General features: G+C 43.3%; 1 protein-coding gene across 1 annotated transcript in view; it reads right to left on the bottom strand.

Annotated features, from left to right (window-relative positions):
• The window catches only part of LOC143775625 (uncharacterized), a 106067-nt gene that overhangs the window by 60397 nt on the left and 29557 nt on the right, over positions 1-16113 (bottom strand). Inside the window, exon 3 of the mRNA XM_077263976.1 lies at positions 11898-14044. Coding sequence (XP_077120091.1) covers positions 11898-14044 — 2147 coding nt within the window. The remainder of the gene's footprint in view (positions 1-11897; positions 14045-16113) is intronic.

The raw sequence follows: 16113 nt of genomic DNA, 5'->3' as shown, positions 1-16113 counted from the left end.
GAGGGGGCCAAGCACCGTATTGTGGTCTTGACCGATCATAAGAATCTGATTTACCTCGAGTCTGCCAAGCGGCTGAATCCTAGACAGGCTCGATGGTCCCTGTTTTTTTCCCGTTTTGATTTTGTGGTCTCGTATCTTCCGGTGTTATGACCCCAGTGGACAGGGTCTCAGAGGAACGTGTAAGTCTGCAAGATACAAAAATCCAGCTCATAGGGCTGTGGTAACTGGGTTGACCAAATAGCTACTCCTAACGCCAACACTAGAAGTAGCCGGGGATCATGCCTACGGTGATCGCTAGATGACTCGCGCCAGCCGGAGAATCTAACTACCCCTAGGAGAAGAAAACAAAGACCTCTCTTGCCTCCAGAGGAAGGGACCCCAAAGCAAGATACAAGCCCCCCACAAATAATAACGGTGAGGTAAGAGGAAATGACAAACACAGAAATGAACCAGGTTCAGCAAAGAGAGGCCAGCTTACTAATAGCAGAATATAGCAAGATAACTTATCTGGTCAACAAAAACCCTATAAAAATCCACGCTGGAGATTCAAGAACCCCCGAACCGTCTAACGGTCCGGGGGGAGAACACCAGCCCCCTAGAGCTTCCAGCAAAGGTCAGGATACAGATAGGAACAAGCTGGACAAAAATACCAAACAAAACAAAAGCAAAAAGCAAAGAAGCAGACTTAGCTTGAAAAACAGGAACCAGGATCAGAGGACAAGAGCACGACAGATTAGCTCTAATTTCAACGATGCCAGGCATTGAACTGAAGGTCCAGGGAGCTTATATAGCAACGCCCCTGAACTAACGGCCCAGGTGAGGATATAGGAAAAGACAGACGCTCCAGAGTCAAATCACTAATGACCACTAGAGGGAGCAAAAAGCAAAATCACAACAGTACCCCCCCCTTAGTGAGGGGTCACCGAACCCTCACCACGACCACCAGGACGATCAGGATGAGCGGCATGAAAGGCACGAACTAAATCGGCCGCATGAACATCAGAGGCGACCACCCAGGAATTATCTTCCTGACCATAGCCCTTCCACTTGACCAGGTACTGAAGCCTCCGCCTGGAGAGACGAGAATCCAAGATCTTCTCCACCACGTACTCCAACTCGCCCTCAACCAACACCGGAGCAGGAGGCTCAGCAGAAGGAACCACAGGCACAACGTACCGCCGCAACAAGGACCTATGAAACACGTTGTGGATAGCAAACGACACAGGTAGATCCAGGCGAAAGGATACAGGATTAAGAATTTCCAATATCTTGTAAGGACCAATAAAACGAGGTTTAAATTTGGGAGAGGAAACCTTCATAGGAACAAAGCGGGAAGAAAGCCACACCAAATCCCCAACACGTAGTCGGGGACCCACACCGCGGCGGCGGTTGGCAAAGCGCTGAGCCATCTCCTGTGACAACTTCAAGTTGTCCACCACAAGATTCCAGATCCGCTGCAACCTATCCACCACAGAATCCACCCCAGGGCAGTCAGAAGGTTCCACATGACCCGAAGAAAAACGAGGGTGGAAACCAGAGTTGCAGAAAAACGGCGAAACCAAGGTGGCGGAACTAGCCCGATTATTAAGGGCAAACTCAGCTAATGGCAAGAAGGTCACCCAATCGTCCTGATCAGCAGAGACAAAACACCTCAAATAAGCCTCCAAAGTCTGATTAGTTCGCTCCGTCTGTCCATTAGTCTGAGGATGGAAAGCAGACGAAAACGACAAGTCAATGCCCATCCTACTACAAAAGGATCGCCAGAATCTGGAAACGAACTGGGATCCTCTGTCTGACACAATATTCTCAGGGATGCCGTGCAAACGAACCACGTTCTGGAAAAACACAGGAACCAGATCGGAAGAGGAAGGCAGTTTAGGCAAAGGAACCAAATGGACCATCTTGGAGAAGCGATCACATATCACCCAGATAACAGACATGCCCTGAGACACCGGAAGATCAGAAATGAAATCCATGGAGATATGTGTCCAAGGTCTCTTAGGGACAGGCAAGGGCAAGAGCAACCCGCTGGCACGAGAACAGCAAGGCTTAGCTCGAGCACAAGTCCCACAGGACTGTACAAATGACCGCACATCCCTAGACAAGGAAGGCCACCAAAAGGGTCTGGCCACCAGATCTCTGGTGCCAAAAATTCCTGGGTGACCTGCCAACACCGAGGAATGAACCTCGGAAATGACTCTGCTGGTCCACTTATCAGGCACAAACAGTCTGTCAGGTGGACAAGAATCAGGCCTATCAGCCTGAAATCTCTGCAACACACGTCGCAGATCAGGAGAAATAGCTGACAAGATAATACCATCCTTAAGAATACCAACAGGTTCAGCGACTCCAGGAGCATCAGGCACAAAGCTCCTGGAAAGAGCATCGGCCTTCACATTCTTTGAACCTGGTAAATACGAGACAACAAAGTCAAAACGGGAGAAAAACAATGACCAGCGGGCCTGTCTAGGATTCAGGCGTTTAGCAGACTCGAGATACATCAGATTTTTGTGATCAGTCAAGACCACCACACGATGCTTAGCACCCTCGAGCCAATGACGCCACTCCTCAAATGCCCATTTCATGGCCAACAACTCCCGATTGCCCACATCATAATTTCGCTCCGCAGGCGAAAACTTCCTAGAGAAAAAGGCGCAAGGTCTCATAACAGAGCAACCAGGGCCTCTCTGCGACAAAACGGCCCCTGCTCCAATCTCTGAAGCATCCACCTCAACTTGAAAGGGAAGCGAGACATCAGGCTGGCACAAAACAGGCGCCGAAGTAAACCGACGTTTCAACTCCTGGAAAGCCTCCACGGCAGCAGGAGCCCAATTAACCACATCGGAGCCCTTCTTGGTCATATCCGTCAAAGGTTTCACAATGCTAGAAAAGTTAGCGATAAAACGACGGTAGAAGTTAGCGAAACCCAAGAACTTCTGAAGACTCTTAACTGACGAGGGCTGAGTCCAATCAAGAATAGCTCGGACCTTGACTGGGTCCATCTCCACAGCAGAAGGGGAAAAAATGAACCCCAAAAAGGGAACCTTCTGTACACCAAAAAGACACTTTGAGCCCTTGACAAACAAAGAATTTTCACGCAAAATTTTAAAGACCATCCTGACCTGCTCCACATGCGAGTCCCAATTATCAGAAAAAACCAGAATATCATCCAGATGAACGATCAGAAATTTATCCAGATAGTTCCGGAAAATGTCATGCATAAAGGACTGAAAAACTGAAGGGGCATTAGAGAGCCCAAAAGGCATCACCAAGTACTCAAAATGACCTTCGGGCGTATTGAATGCGGTTTTCCATTCATCCCCTTGCTTAATGCGCACAAGGTTGTACGCACCACGAAGGTCTATCTTGGTAAACCACTTGGCACCTTTAATCTGGGCAAACAAGTCAGACAACAGCGGCAAAGGATACTGAAATTTGACAGTGATCTTATTTAAAAGCCGATAGTCAATACAAGGCCTCAAAGATCCGTCCTTTTTAGCCACAAAAAAGAATCCCGCACCAAGAGGGGAAGAAGACGGACGGATGTGTCCTTTCTCCAGAGACTCCTTGATATATGAACGCATAGCGGTATGTTCAGGTATCGACAGATTAAACAGTCTTCCCTTAGGAAATTTACTGCCTGGAATCAAATCTATTGCACAGTCACATTCCCTATGAGGAGGCAATCCACTGGACCTGGACTCGCTAAAGACATCCTGATAATCAGACAAGTACTCCGGAACTTCCGAAGGCGTAGAAGAAGCAATAGACACAGGCAGGGAATCCTCATGAATACCACGACAGCCCCAACTAGACACTGACATAGCCTTCCAGTCAAGGACTGGATTATGGGTCTGTAACCATGGCAGCCCCAAAACAACCAAATCATGCATTTTATGTAGAACGAGAAAACGTATCACCTCGCGGTGTTCAGGAGTCATGCACATGGTAACCTGTGTCTAATACTGCGGCTTATTTTCTGCCAATGGCGTAGCATCAATACCCCTAAGAGGGATAGGATTTTCTAATGGTTCAAGAATAAAACCACAGCGCTTAGCAAATGAGAGATCCATAAGACTCAGGGCAGCACCTGAATCTACAAACGCCATGACAGGATAAGATGACAGTGAGCAAATCAAAGTTACAGACAGAATAAACTTAGGATGCAAATTACCAACGGTGACAGGACTAACAACCTTAGATATACGTTTAGAGCATGCTGAGATAACATGTGTAGAATCACCACAGTAGTAGCACAAGCCATTCCGGCGTCTATGAATTTTCCTCTCATTTCTAGTCAGGATTCTATCACATTGCATCAAATCAGGTGTCCGTTCAGACAACACCATGAGGGAATTTGCGGTTTTTCTATCACATTGCATCACATCAGGTGTCTGTTCAGACAACAACATGAGGGAATTTGCGGTTTTGCGCTCCCGCAACCGCCGGTCAATTTGAATAGCCAGGGACATGGTATCATTCAGACCTGTGGGAATGGGAAAACCCACCATAACATTCTTAATGGCCTCAGAAAGGCCATTTCTAAAATTAGCGGCCAGTGCACACTCGTTCCAATGTGTCAGCACGGACCATTTCCGAAATTTTTGGCAATACACTTCAGCCTCGTCCTGGCCCTGAGACATAGCCAGCAAGGCTTTCTCTGCCTGAATCTCAAGATTGGGTTCCTCATAAAGTAAACCGAGCGCCAGAAAAAACGCATCAATATCAGCCAATGCCGGATCTCCTGGCGCCAACGAAAAAGCCCAATCCTGAGGGTCACCCCGTAAGAATGAAATAACAATTTTTACTTGTTGAGCAGAGTCTCCAGACGAACAAGGTTTCAGGGACAAAAATAATTTACAATTATTCCTGAAATTCCTAAACTTAAATCGGTCTCCTGAAAACAGTTCAGGAATCGGAACCTTGGGTTCAGACCTAGGATTTCTGGTAACATAATCTTGTATACCCTGCACACGAGCGGCAAGCTGGTCCACACTTGTAATCAAGGTCTGGACATTCATGTCTGCAGCAAGCTTAAGCCACTCTGAGGTAAAGGGGAAAAGAAAAAAAAAAAATGAGAGAGGGAAAAAAAAACCTCAAAATTTTCTTTCTTATAATCCCACTTCTGCAATGCATTAAACATTTAATACTGGCCTGGCATACTGTTATGACCCCAGTGGACAGGGTCTCAGAGGAACGTGTAAGTCTGCAAGATACAAAAATCCAGCTCATAGGGCTGTGGTAACTGGGTTGACCAAATAGCTACTCCTAACGCCAACACTAGAAGTAGCCGGGGATCATGCCTACGGTGATCGCTAGATGACTCGCGCCAGCCGGAGAATCTAACTACCCCTAGGAGAAGAAAACAAAGACCTCTCTTGCCTCCAGAGAAAGGGACCCCAAAGCAAGATACAAGCCCCCCACAAATAATAACGGTGAGGTAAGAGGAAATGACAAACACAGAAATGAACCAGGTTCAGCAAAGAGAGGCCAGCTTACTAATAGCAGAATATAGCAAGATAACTTATCTGGTCAACAAAAACCCTATAAAAATCCACGCTGGAGATTCAAGAACCCCCGAACCGTCTAACGGTCCGGGGGGAGAACACCAGCCCCCTAGAGCTTCCAGCGAAGGTCAGGATACAGATAGGAACAAGCTGGACAAAAATACCAAACAAAACAAAAGCAAAAAGCAAAGAAGCAGACTTAGCTTGAAAAACAGGAACCAGGATCAGAGGACAAGAGCACAGCAGATTAGCTCTGATTTCAACGATGCCAGGCATTGAACTGAAGGTCCAGGGAGCTTATATAGCAACGCCCCTGAACTAACGGCCCAGGTGAGGATATAGGAAAAGACAGACGCTCCAGAGTCAAATCACTAATGACCACTAGAGGGAGCAAAAAGCAAAATCACAACATTCCGGGTTCTAAGAATGTTAAGGCTGATGGCCTTTCTAGGAGCTTTTTGCCTGATTCTCCTGGGGTCCTTGAGCCGGTCGGCATTCTGAAGGAAGGGGTGATTCTTTCTGCCATCTCCCCTGATTTACGACGGGTTCTTCAGGAATTTCAGGCTGATAAACCTGACCGCTGTCCAGTGGGGAAACTGTTTGTTCCTGACAGATGGACTAGTAAAGTGATTTCTGAGGTTCATTATTCTGTGTTGGCTGGTTATTCTGGGATTTTTGGTACCAGAGATTTGGTTGGTAGGTCCTTTTGGTGGCCTTCTTTGTCACAGGATGTGCGTTCTTTTGTGCAGTCCTGTGGGACTTGTGCGCGGGCCAAGCCTTGCTGTTCCCGCGCTAGTGGGTTGCTTTTGCCTTTGCCGGTCCCTGAGAGGCCTTGGACGCATATTTCTATGGATTTTATTTCAGATCTTCCGGTTTCCCAGAGGATGTCAGTTATCTGAGTGGTTTGTGACCGGTTTTCTAAGATGGTTCATTTGGTACCTTTGCCTAAATTGCCTTCCTCTTCTGATTTGGTTCCGTTGTTTTTTCAGCATGTGGTTCGTTTGCATAGCATTCTGGAGAATATTGTGTCCGATAGAGGTTCCCAGTTTGTTTCTAGGTTTTGGCGGGCCTTTTGTGCTAGGCTGGGCATTGATTTGTCTTTTTCTTCCGCATTTCATCCTCAGACAAATGGCCAAACCAAGCGAACTAATCAGACTTTGGAAACTTATTTGAGATGCTTTGTGTCTGCTGATCAGGATGATTGGGTGGCTTTCTTGCCATTGGCCGAGTTTGCCCTTAATAATCGGGCTAGTTCTGCTACCTTGGTTTCACCCTTCTTTTGTAACTCTGGTTTTCATCCTCGTTTTTCTTCAGGGCAGGTTGAGCATTCTGATTGTCCTGGGGTGGACTCTGTGGTTGACAGGTTGCAGCAAATTTTGGCTCATGTTGTGGACAATTTGGTGTTGTCTCAGGAGGGGGCTCAGCATTTTGCTAACCGTCGTCGGTGTGTTGGTTCCCGGCTTCGGGTTGGGGATTTGGTCTGGTTGTCTTCCCGTCATGTTCCTATGAAGGTTTCTTCCCCTAAGTTCAAGCCTCGGTTTATTGGTCCTTATAGGATTTCTGAGATTATGAATCCAGTGTCTTTTCGTTTGGCCCTTCCAGGCTCTTTTTCCATCCATAATGTTTTTCATAGATCTTTGTTGCGGAAGTATGTGGTGCCCGTTGTTCCCTCTGTTGATCCTCCTGCCCCAGTGTTGATTGATGAGAAGTTGGAGTATGTGGTTGAGAAGATTTTGGATTCTCGTTTTTCGAGGCGGAAGCTTCAGTATCTTGTCAAATGGAAGGGTTATGGCCAGGAGGATAATTCTTGGGTTGTTGCCTCCGATGTTCATGCTGAGGATTTGGTTCGTGCCTTTCATTTGGCTCGTCCTGATCGGCCTGGGGGCTCTGGTGAGGGTTCGGTGACACCTCCTCAAGGGGGGGTACTGTTGTGAATTCTGCTCTTGGGCTCCCTCCGGTGGTTATAAGTGGTAGCGCTGCTGTCTTTGGATCGCAGCATTCATCAGGTGTGTCCACTTTTTGCAATTCTGACTGGGCTATTTAGTCTTGCTTGACCCTTTAGTCAGTGCCAGTTGTCCATTGTTCCTGGAGGATTCACATCCCTGCCTGGTCTCTCCTGCTTTGCTGTTCATTTCAACAAAGATAAGTTCTGGCTTTGTTTTTTGCAGTCCACATGCTGTGGGCTTTATTGTTCAGTTCTTTTCCATGTTTGTGGATATTTTCTATTGTTTTAATACTGACCGCATAGTACTCCGTCCTATCCTTTCTATTTAGCTAGAGCGGCCTCCTTTGCTAAATCCTGATTTCAGTCTGCATATGTTATTTCCCTCTCCTCTCACAGTCAATATTTGTGGGGGGCTGTCTATCCTTTGGGGATTTTCTCTGAGGCAAGATAGTTTTCCCTTTTCTATCTCTAGGGGTATTTAGTCCTCCGGCTGTGTCGAGAAGTCTAGGGAGTGTTAGGTACATTCCACGGCTACTTCTAGTTGCGGTGTTAAGTTCAGGGTCTGCGGTCAGTACAGGTACCACCTTCTCCAGAGTACGTCACATGCTGCTCCTAGGCCACCAGATCATAACAAATATAATCAGAAATACCCTGTACCCTAGCAGCAAGCTGGTCTACATGAGAAGTTAATCCCTGAACATCCATGCTAGCACAAGACTCCTCAGCCACCCAGAGAAAAAGAGGGAAGGAAAGACAAAGTAGGCTACAGAAAAAAAAATGGCTCAACACCTTTCTTCCCTTCTTCCGAGATGCATTTAACTCATTGTTGGCCAGTTGTACTGTTATGATCTGGTGACCTTGGAGCCACATGAAACTTTCTCTGGAGTAGGTGGAACCTGTACTGACCGCAAACCCTAAACTGACACCGCAACTAGAAGTAGCCGTGGGGTGTACCTAACACATCCTAGACACCTCGATACAGCCGGAGGACTAAATACCCCTATAGATGGAAATGGGAATTCTATCTTGCCTCAGAGCCGAACCCCAAAGGATAGGCAGCCCCCCACAAATATTGACTGTGAATATAAGAGGGAAGACACACACAGGCAGAAAACAGGATTTAGCAAAAGAGGCACCTCTAGCTAAATAGAAAAGGATAGGACAGAGTACTAAGCGGTCAGTATTAAAACCCTAAAAATATCCACAGCAGATAATACAAAAAATACCACATCTAACTAAAGACATGGAATGTATATCTGCATCTCCTGAGAATCCAACATGACTGAAAAAATCCAAACACAGTCTAAGCTGGACAAAAAAACACAATGAATTGCACTGAATTGTAAAGCACACAGCATGTGTGCTGCAGAGACAAAAAACAGACACTTATCTTAGCTGAATTGGCAGCAGAGCAGGAGGAACCAGACAGAGATGTAACACCTCCAAGAACAATGGACAACTGGCAAGGGCTAATGGATCCTGCACACCTAAGTAGCCCAGTCAGAGCTGCAATCAGCAGAAACACCTGCCCAGGATTGCAACCCAGAGGCAACTGCACTACCCCCAACAACCACCGGAGGGAACCCAAGAGCAGAATTCACAACAGGACAGGATGCTGGACACATTGGGGGCAGAGATGCTGGACACATTGGGGGAAGGATGCTGGACACATTGGGGGCAGGATGCTGGACACATTAGGGCAGAGATGCTGGACACATCGGGGTAGAGATGCTGGACACATTGGGGCAGAGATGCTGGACACATTGGGGGCAGAGATGCTGGACACATTGGGAGCAGAGATGCTGGACACTGGGGGCAGAGATGCTGGACACTGGGGGCAGAGATGCTAGACACTGGGGGCAGAGATGATGGACACTGGGGGCAGAGATGCTGGAGACATGGGCAGAATGTAGATACTGGGCATAATTGGAGACATGGGGCAGAATTAAAGACATGGGGCAGGATTGGAGACAGATCGTGCAGGATAATGGGGCAGGATGGATACGATGGAGACTGATGGTGCAGGAAGGGGAGATCATATGGGGCAGGATGGATACTCATGAGGGCAGGATGGGAGAACATATGGCTGGAGCCAGGAATGAGATACACGGGGCCAGGATAGGGGATATTATTATTACCATGGGGCTAATTAAGGGATATTATTACTGCAGTGATGTATTTATTTCATTTTTTGAGGAAACTGTTTTAAATGGGGGGCGGTCCTGTTACTGTGTAGAGTGACACTATGTCGCCTCTTTTTCTTCATGTGGTGTAATGTAGAAGTTGGGAAAAATTAAGTAATGTGTTCTGCAAGTGGAGCTTGAGATAACTGTGTTATTTCCTGCAGAGACAAGTCCTGGCTGCATGAAGTGATGGCGGTCTGGGCTGGAAGAAAGATGAAGGACTTCACCTAGAGACGTCACTGGTGAGTCAGTATGACCTATACACTGACACTATACACTGTATACTATATACTGAACTGAAGGGTAAATTGACTAGATCAATGGATGTTTGACAGGTTATAGTTTCACACAGCAACTATTTTTCTGGAATAATCTGGTTCAGGTATATGATGACCCATCACATGACCCCGTCACATGACCGGGGGGCCCACAGTGTCTGAACAGCCCGGGGCCCTGGCTACCCTTAATCCACCCATGGTAACAGGATAAATTGCACCATAAAACTTGTTGTGCAATTTCTCTTGAGCACGTTGATACCTTATATGTGGGGGAACTACTGTTTAAGCACACAGCAGGACTTTGAAAAGAAGGAGCAGCATTTGACTTTTTGAATGCAAAATTTGCTGGAATATTTAATAATGCCATTTCACATTTGGAGAGCCCCTGATGTGCTTAAACAGTGGAAACCCCCCACAAGTGACACCATTTTGGAAACTAGACTCCCTCTATGAACTTATTTAGATGTGTGGTGAGCACCTTGAACAAAAACTGGAATAAAACGCAATCAAAAACACAAATGTAAATAAAAATGGTATAGCTGAAATCCAACATCTTGTATTATCTTGTAATATTTATTTATGGGTACAATATACTTTTTATTTATTTTTTAGGATTTTTTAAAAATATTTCTTCAACTTTCTTTCTTTTTTTTTTTTTTTTACTTAGTCCCACTATGGGACTCTCACTTGTTGCAGTATGATCACAGTTATAAGGCATAGCAATGCAGGAGCATTGCTATACCTTATACCTGTCAGTGCTGCAGGCACAAGCTAATTAGGTCATGCACTGCGCATGATCTAACTAACTTGCTAGTGCCCGGTGACCCGGATATCTTTCTTCCCACTGCCTGCTCGCTAAATAATGCAATCACAGAGATTGCAGCATTTAGGGGGTTAAAGTGCTGGAAGCGGTGCGGACACTGCTCCTAGCACTGAGGGAATCAGCTGACACCCAGCGGCATTTGCGTGCGCACAGCCTTTGTGCACGCAAAATCGAAAGCACGTATACATATGTCCAAGGTCATTAAGTACCAGGCGCACTGGATGTATGAATACACCTAAGGTCATAAATGGGAGGACTTTATTAGTGGGGATGAGCAAATATACACCTCTGGAAAAAATTAAGAGACCACTGCAAAATGTTCAGTTTGTCTGATTTTTCTCTTTATAGGTATATTTTTGAATGAAATATAACTTGTTGAAAAAAGGTCAAAATTTTTTTAAAAACCCCAGTGCTTTTAGACCTCAAATAATGCAAAGAAAACAAGTTCATAATCATATAGAAACAACAATGCTAATGTTTTAACTCGGGAAGAGTTCAGAAATCAATATTTTGTGGAATAACCGTGATTTTTAATCACAGCTTTCATGCGTCTTGGCATGCTTTCCACCAGTCTCTCACACTGCTTCTGGGGTAAAAATGTAAGCAATTCTTCTTTGTTTGGTGGCTTGTGACTATCCATCATCCTTTTGATTGCATTCCAGAGGTTTTCAATGGGGTTCAGTTCTGGAGATTGGGCTACCCATGACAAGGGTTTGATGTGGTGGTCTCTTAATTTTTTCCAGAGCTGTATTTGCGTGGAATTGAATTCTATTTGAATAATCCAAAAATCTGCATTTGCCAAAATACATGTTTTTTTTTTAAATTTGCTTCAGAGTGAATTAAGCAAAATGACGTCTGGCCGCCATTTTTAAACCATAAAGTGCCATCAAAGGTTAAAAAAAAATGCTTATACTCACCTTACTGCTCATTCTCCAGCCCCTTTGCAGGACATCATCCCCCATCTGTTCCTCCACACATCCTTTTATTCAATGCTGCAGAGCGCTGAATCTCTGGGACGCATTTGATTTATTCTATTTCATTTCAAAAGTCATGCAAAGCTCATTGGAAGTGGTACTATTTGACTTTAGTGTTATTGTTGGGAAAAATTTGACTAGAAATCTGGTGTCTAAAATGGTTAGAAAATTATTTAAGCGTTCTTACCTGATTCTCAACATTAGACGTGAAATTAATATATGCTTCTGATGATTTGTTCTTTAAATCTTCAGTAAAATTTTTATTAACAATCTTAAACTCCAGTGGAACAACAGCAGTAGGTATGGCGGTGGTTGTGGATGGTAATGTAGTCATTCTTGAAGTTGTGTTGGTGGATGTTAATGTAACTGATGATGATGTTGATGAGGAGTTAACTGTTGAATCTGAAATGTTACTAGTAGTTGGATGAGATGTTGTAATGTTGGATGTTGCTGCTGATGTAATTTGATGTGAAGATGTGTTGGTAGGTGTTAATGTAACTGATGAGGATGTTGATGAGGAGTTAACTGTTGAATCTGAAATGTTACTAGTAGTTGGATGAGATGTTGTAATGTTGGATGTTGCTGCTGATGTAATTTGATGTGAAGATGTGTTGGTGGATGTTAATGTAACTGGTGATGATGTTGATGAGGAGTTAACTGTTGAATCTGAAATGTTACTAGTAGTTGGATGAGATGTTGTAATGTTGGATGTTGCTGCTGATGTAATTTGATGTGAAGATGTGTTGGTAGATGTTAATGTAACTGATGATGATGTTGATGAGGAGATAACCGTTGAATCTGAAATGTTACTAGCTGCTGATGTAACTTGAGGTGATGTTGATGAGTTAGTAGAGTGTGATGAGTGTGAAGTGAATAATGTTGAACTTGATAATGTTGAAGTATTGGAGGATAATGAAGTTGACAGAGATGTTGTAATGTTAGATGTTGTTGCTGATGTAATGTCGGATGATGCTGATGTGTTGGAAGACTGCATGTCTTTTGTAGTTAAAAGAGTTGAACTTGTTGATAATGATGCATTAGAGGGTGATGATGTATGCAGAGATGTGATGTTTGATGTTGTTGATGTCACTTGTGATGATGACATGTTTGTAGATTGCAAGGTTTGTGTTGTTAATAGAGTCGAATTAATTGATAATGTTGAAGTGTTGGAGTGTGTTGAAGTTGGCAGAGATGTTGTAATGTTGGATGTTGTTACTGATGTAACTTGGGATGATGTTGATGAGTTGGCAGATTGTGTTGCTTGTGAAGTGAATAACGTTGAACTTGATGATGCTGAAGTATTGGAGGGTGATGAAGTTTGCCGAGAGGTTGTAATGTTAGATGTTGTTGCTGAGGTAAAATGGGATGATGTTGACACGTTGGGAGACTGCATTGCTTGTGGTGTTATTGGAGTTGAACTTGTTGATAACGTTGAAGTATTAGAGGATAATAAAGTTGATAGAGATGTTGTAATGTTTGATGTTGTTTGTGATGTATCTTGAGATGATGCTGATGTGTTGGGAGAGTGCATTGTTTGTGATGTTAATGGAGTAGAACTTGCTGATAATGTTGAAGTATTTAAGGGTGATATAGCTGGTAGAACGGTTGTACTGTTGGATGTTAATGCTAATGTACTTTGGGATGATGCTGATGTGTTGGATGTTTGCATGGTTTGTGGTGTTGATAATGTTGAACTTTCTGATAATGTTGAAGTGTTGGAGATTGACAGATATGTTGTAATATTGGATGTTTGTGATGTTACCTGGGATGATGTAGATGTATTGGAAGTGTGCATTGTTTCTGTTGTTGATAGTGCTAAACTTGTTGATAATGTTGAAGTATTTGATGGTGATGAAGTTGGCATAAGTATTGTGATATTGGAGGATGTTGCTGTAGCTTGAGACAGTGATGTCTCATTGGAAGGTTGTGTTGCTTTTGATGTAGATATAGCTGAACTTGTTGATAGAGTTAAATTATTGGAGGGTAATGAAGCTGGCGGTAGTGTTGTAATATTGGATGCTGTTAATAAACCTGGTGATGATGTTGAGGAATTTGAGAGTTCCACTGCGTGTGATGAAGTTGATGTTACTGTTAATGAAGTTTCATTTGTTGAAGGAATTGTATGTAGCATTGCTGTTGTTTTATCTAGAGCTGTTGTATTATTGAGAACTATGGCTGAAGTAGAAGTGTTATAGGAATTTGAGGTTGATAGTGAAGTATTGTTGCCAGAAGCTGTTATGGCTGACATTGAAGTACTCATAATAGTAGAAGTTGTTGAAGTCACATCAATTCTGGATGGTGTTGTGGCGTTAGTAGTTTCTTGAGCTGTTTCTACTGTAAGTGTAATAAATATAAAAGTTATAGTATTACATTTAAAAAAATGTACAAAGCATTAACAATGGTTGACTAAACAATTTCTTAAAAATGTACACATTTTTAAGTCAATTGAAAAATGTGTTATGTAACATAGCACAGGGTAAACTGAATAAACTTTGTTAAAACGTATAATATAGCTATTATTCAAACTGTGTTGGCAGAAGGGTATTTTGTAATGTAGTAGTATGTTATAATGGCATTGTAAAAAAATAAAATTGCTCTTTAACGAACCTAATTCAGCAGTAGTGAAAACCTGAAAATGCCTGTCTAAAGCTATGTAGGATCTATGCTTCTCTATGTTAATCTAAACAATTTTGAAAAAAAATATCAATCTTGGCCTACATCTTTCCTTTAACCCCTTAACGCCGCAGTTCTTCATAGTTTTTGCGGGTTTTTTTGCTCCTCTTCTTCCCAGAGGGATAACTTTTTTATTTTTCCCTCAATATGGCCATATGAGGGCTTGTTTTTTGCGGGATGAGTTGTACTTTTGAATGACACCATTGGTTTTACCATATTCTTTGCTTGAAAATGGGAAAAAAATTCCAAGTGCGGTGAAATTGCAAAAAAAGTGCAATTCCACAACTGTTTTTTTGGATTTTAGTTTCATCATGTTCACCAAATACTAAAACTGACCTGCCACTATGATTCTCCAGGTCATTATGAGTTCGTAGACATCAAACATGTCTAGATTCATTTTTATTTAAATGGTGAAAAAAAAAATCCAAAGTTTGTTTAAAAAAAAATTGCGTCATTTTCCGAGACTCCTGGCGTCTCCATTTTTCGTGATTTGGGGCTGGGTGAGGGCTTACTTTTTGTGTGCTGGGCTAATTATACCATTTTGGTGTGGATATGATATATGTTGCGGCAACCAAAAAAACGTAATTCTGGCGTTTTGACTTTTTTTTTCATTATGCCGTTTACCAATTTGTTTCTTTTTATAGCTTGATAGATCAGGCAATTCTGAACGAAGCGATACCAAATATATGTATATACATTTTTTTAATTGTTTTATTTTGAAAGGAGCGAATGGGCGGTGATTTGAACTTTTATATATTTTTTATATTTTTAATAATTTTTAAAAACATTTGTTTTTTACTTTTTGCATGCTTCAATAGTTTCCATGGGAGACTAGATGTTGCAGTACTCTGATCGCCTCTGCTGAACACAGGCAATGATCATATCACCTGTGTGTAGCAGAAATGCTCCCTTGTTCTGCGATGCTCATAGCAGTCTGGAAATGGCAACCACAAGGGGTCTCCTGCAGACCCCGAGTTGTCACGCCAACCCACTAATGCCAATGGGAGGGATTAGTGACACGCTTCTGGTGCGATCACATTAAATACCGCTGTTAGAGATTGACAGCGGCATTTAACGGTTTAACATCCGCTGGTGGGGCTGTTAGGGGCAGATGTCAGCTGTTCAAAACAGCTGACATGTGCCAAGAAAGATGTGGGCTCAGCGCCGGAGTCCACATCAAAGGGAGGGACATGACATGCGCTGTACTAATACGGCGCATGTCGTCAAGGGGTTAATCACTCACTAACTGAAATGAAAGGAAATGTGTTCATCAGAAGATTATCTACTGTTTAAATAAGTTTCATTGTGTTAAATATATGTTATTGACAAATGTTGGTAATCATTTTTTCATATCGAGATCTATATTAAAAAATAGAACTTGTGCAATTTTTACACTGCCCTCTGGAACTATCCTACATTCATACTTCCTGTTCTTTCAGCAAATGAACGTGTATATTGATAGCAATATAGTAACTCACACCCTATCTTTTGTCCTGAAACATCTAATGGGCATGTGCAAAGGTCATTGTAAAAGGAAGAGGAACAGGAAGTGCTGTGATGACATCACCTATTGTGAACGATAGATACTGTGTTATCTGCTTAATTTTGAGGTGTTAAGGTACCTTCACACTAAACGATATCGCTAGCGATCCGTGACGTTGCAGCGTCCTGGCTAGCGATATCGTTGAGTGTGACACGCAGCAGCGATCAGGATCCTGCTGTGATATCGC

This window comes from Ranitomeya variabilis, chromosome 5 (assembly GCF_051348905.1).
Source record: "Ranitomeya variabilis isolate aRanVar5 chromosome 5, aRanVar5.hap1, whole genome shotgun sequence".
Classification (NCBI taxonomy): domain Eukaryota; kingdom Metazoa; phylum Chordata; class Amphibia; order Anura; family Dendrobatidae; genus Ranitomeya; species Ranitomeya variabilis.
This window is presented reverse-complemented; position numbering and strand designations above follow the sequence as displayed.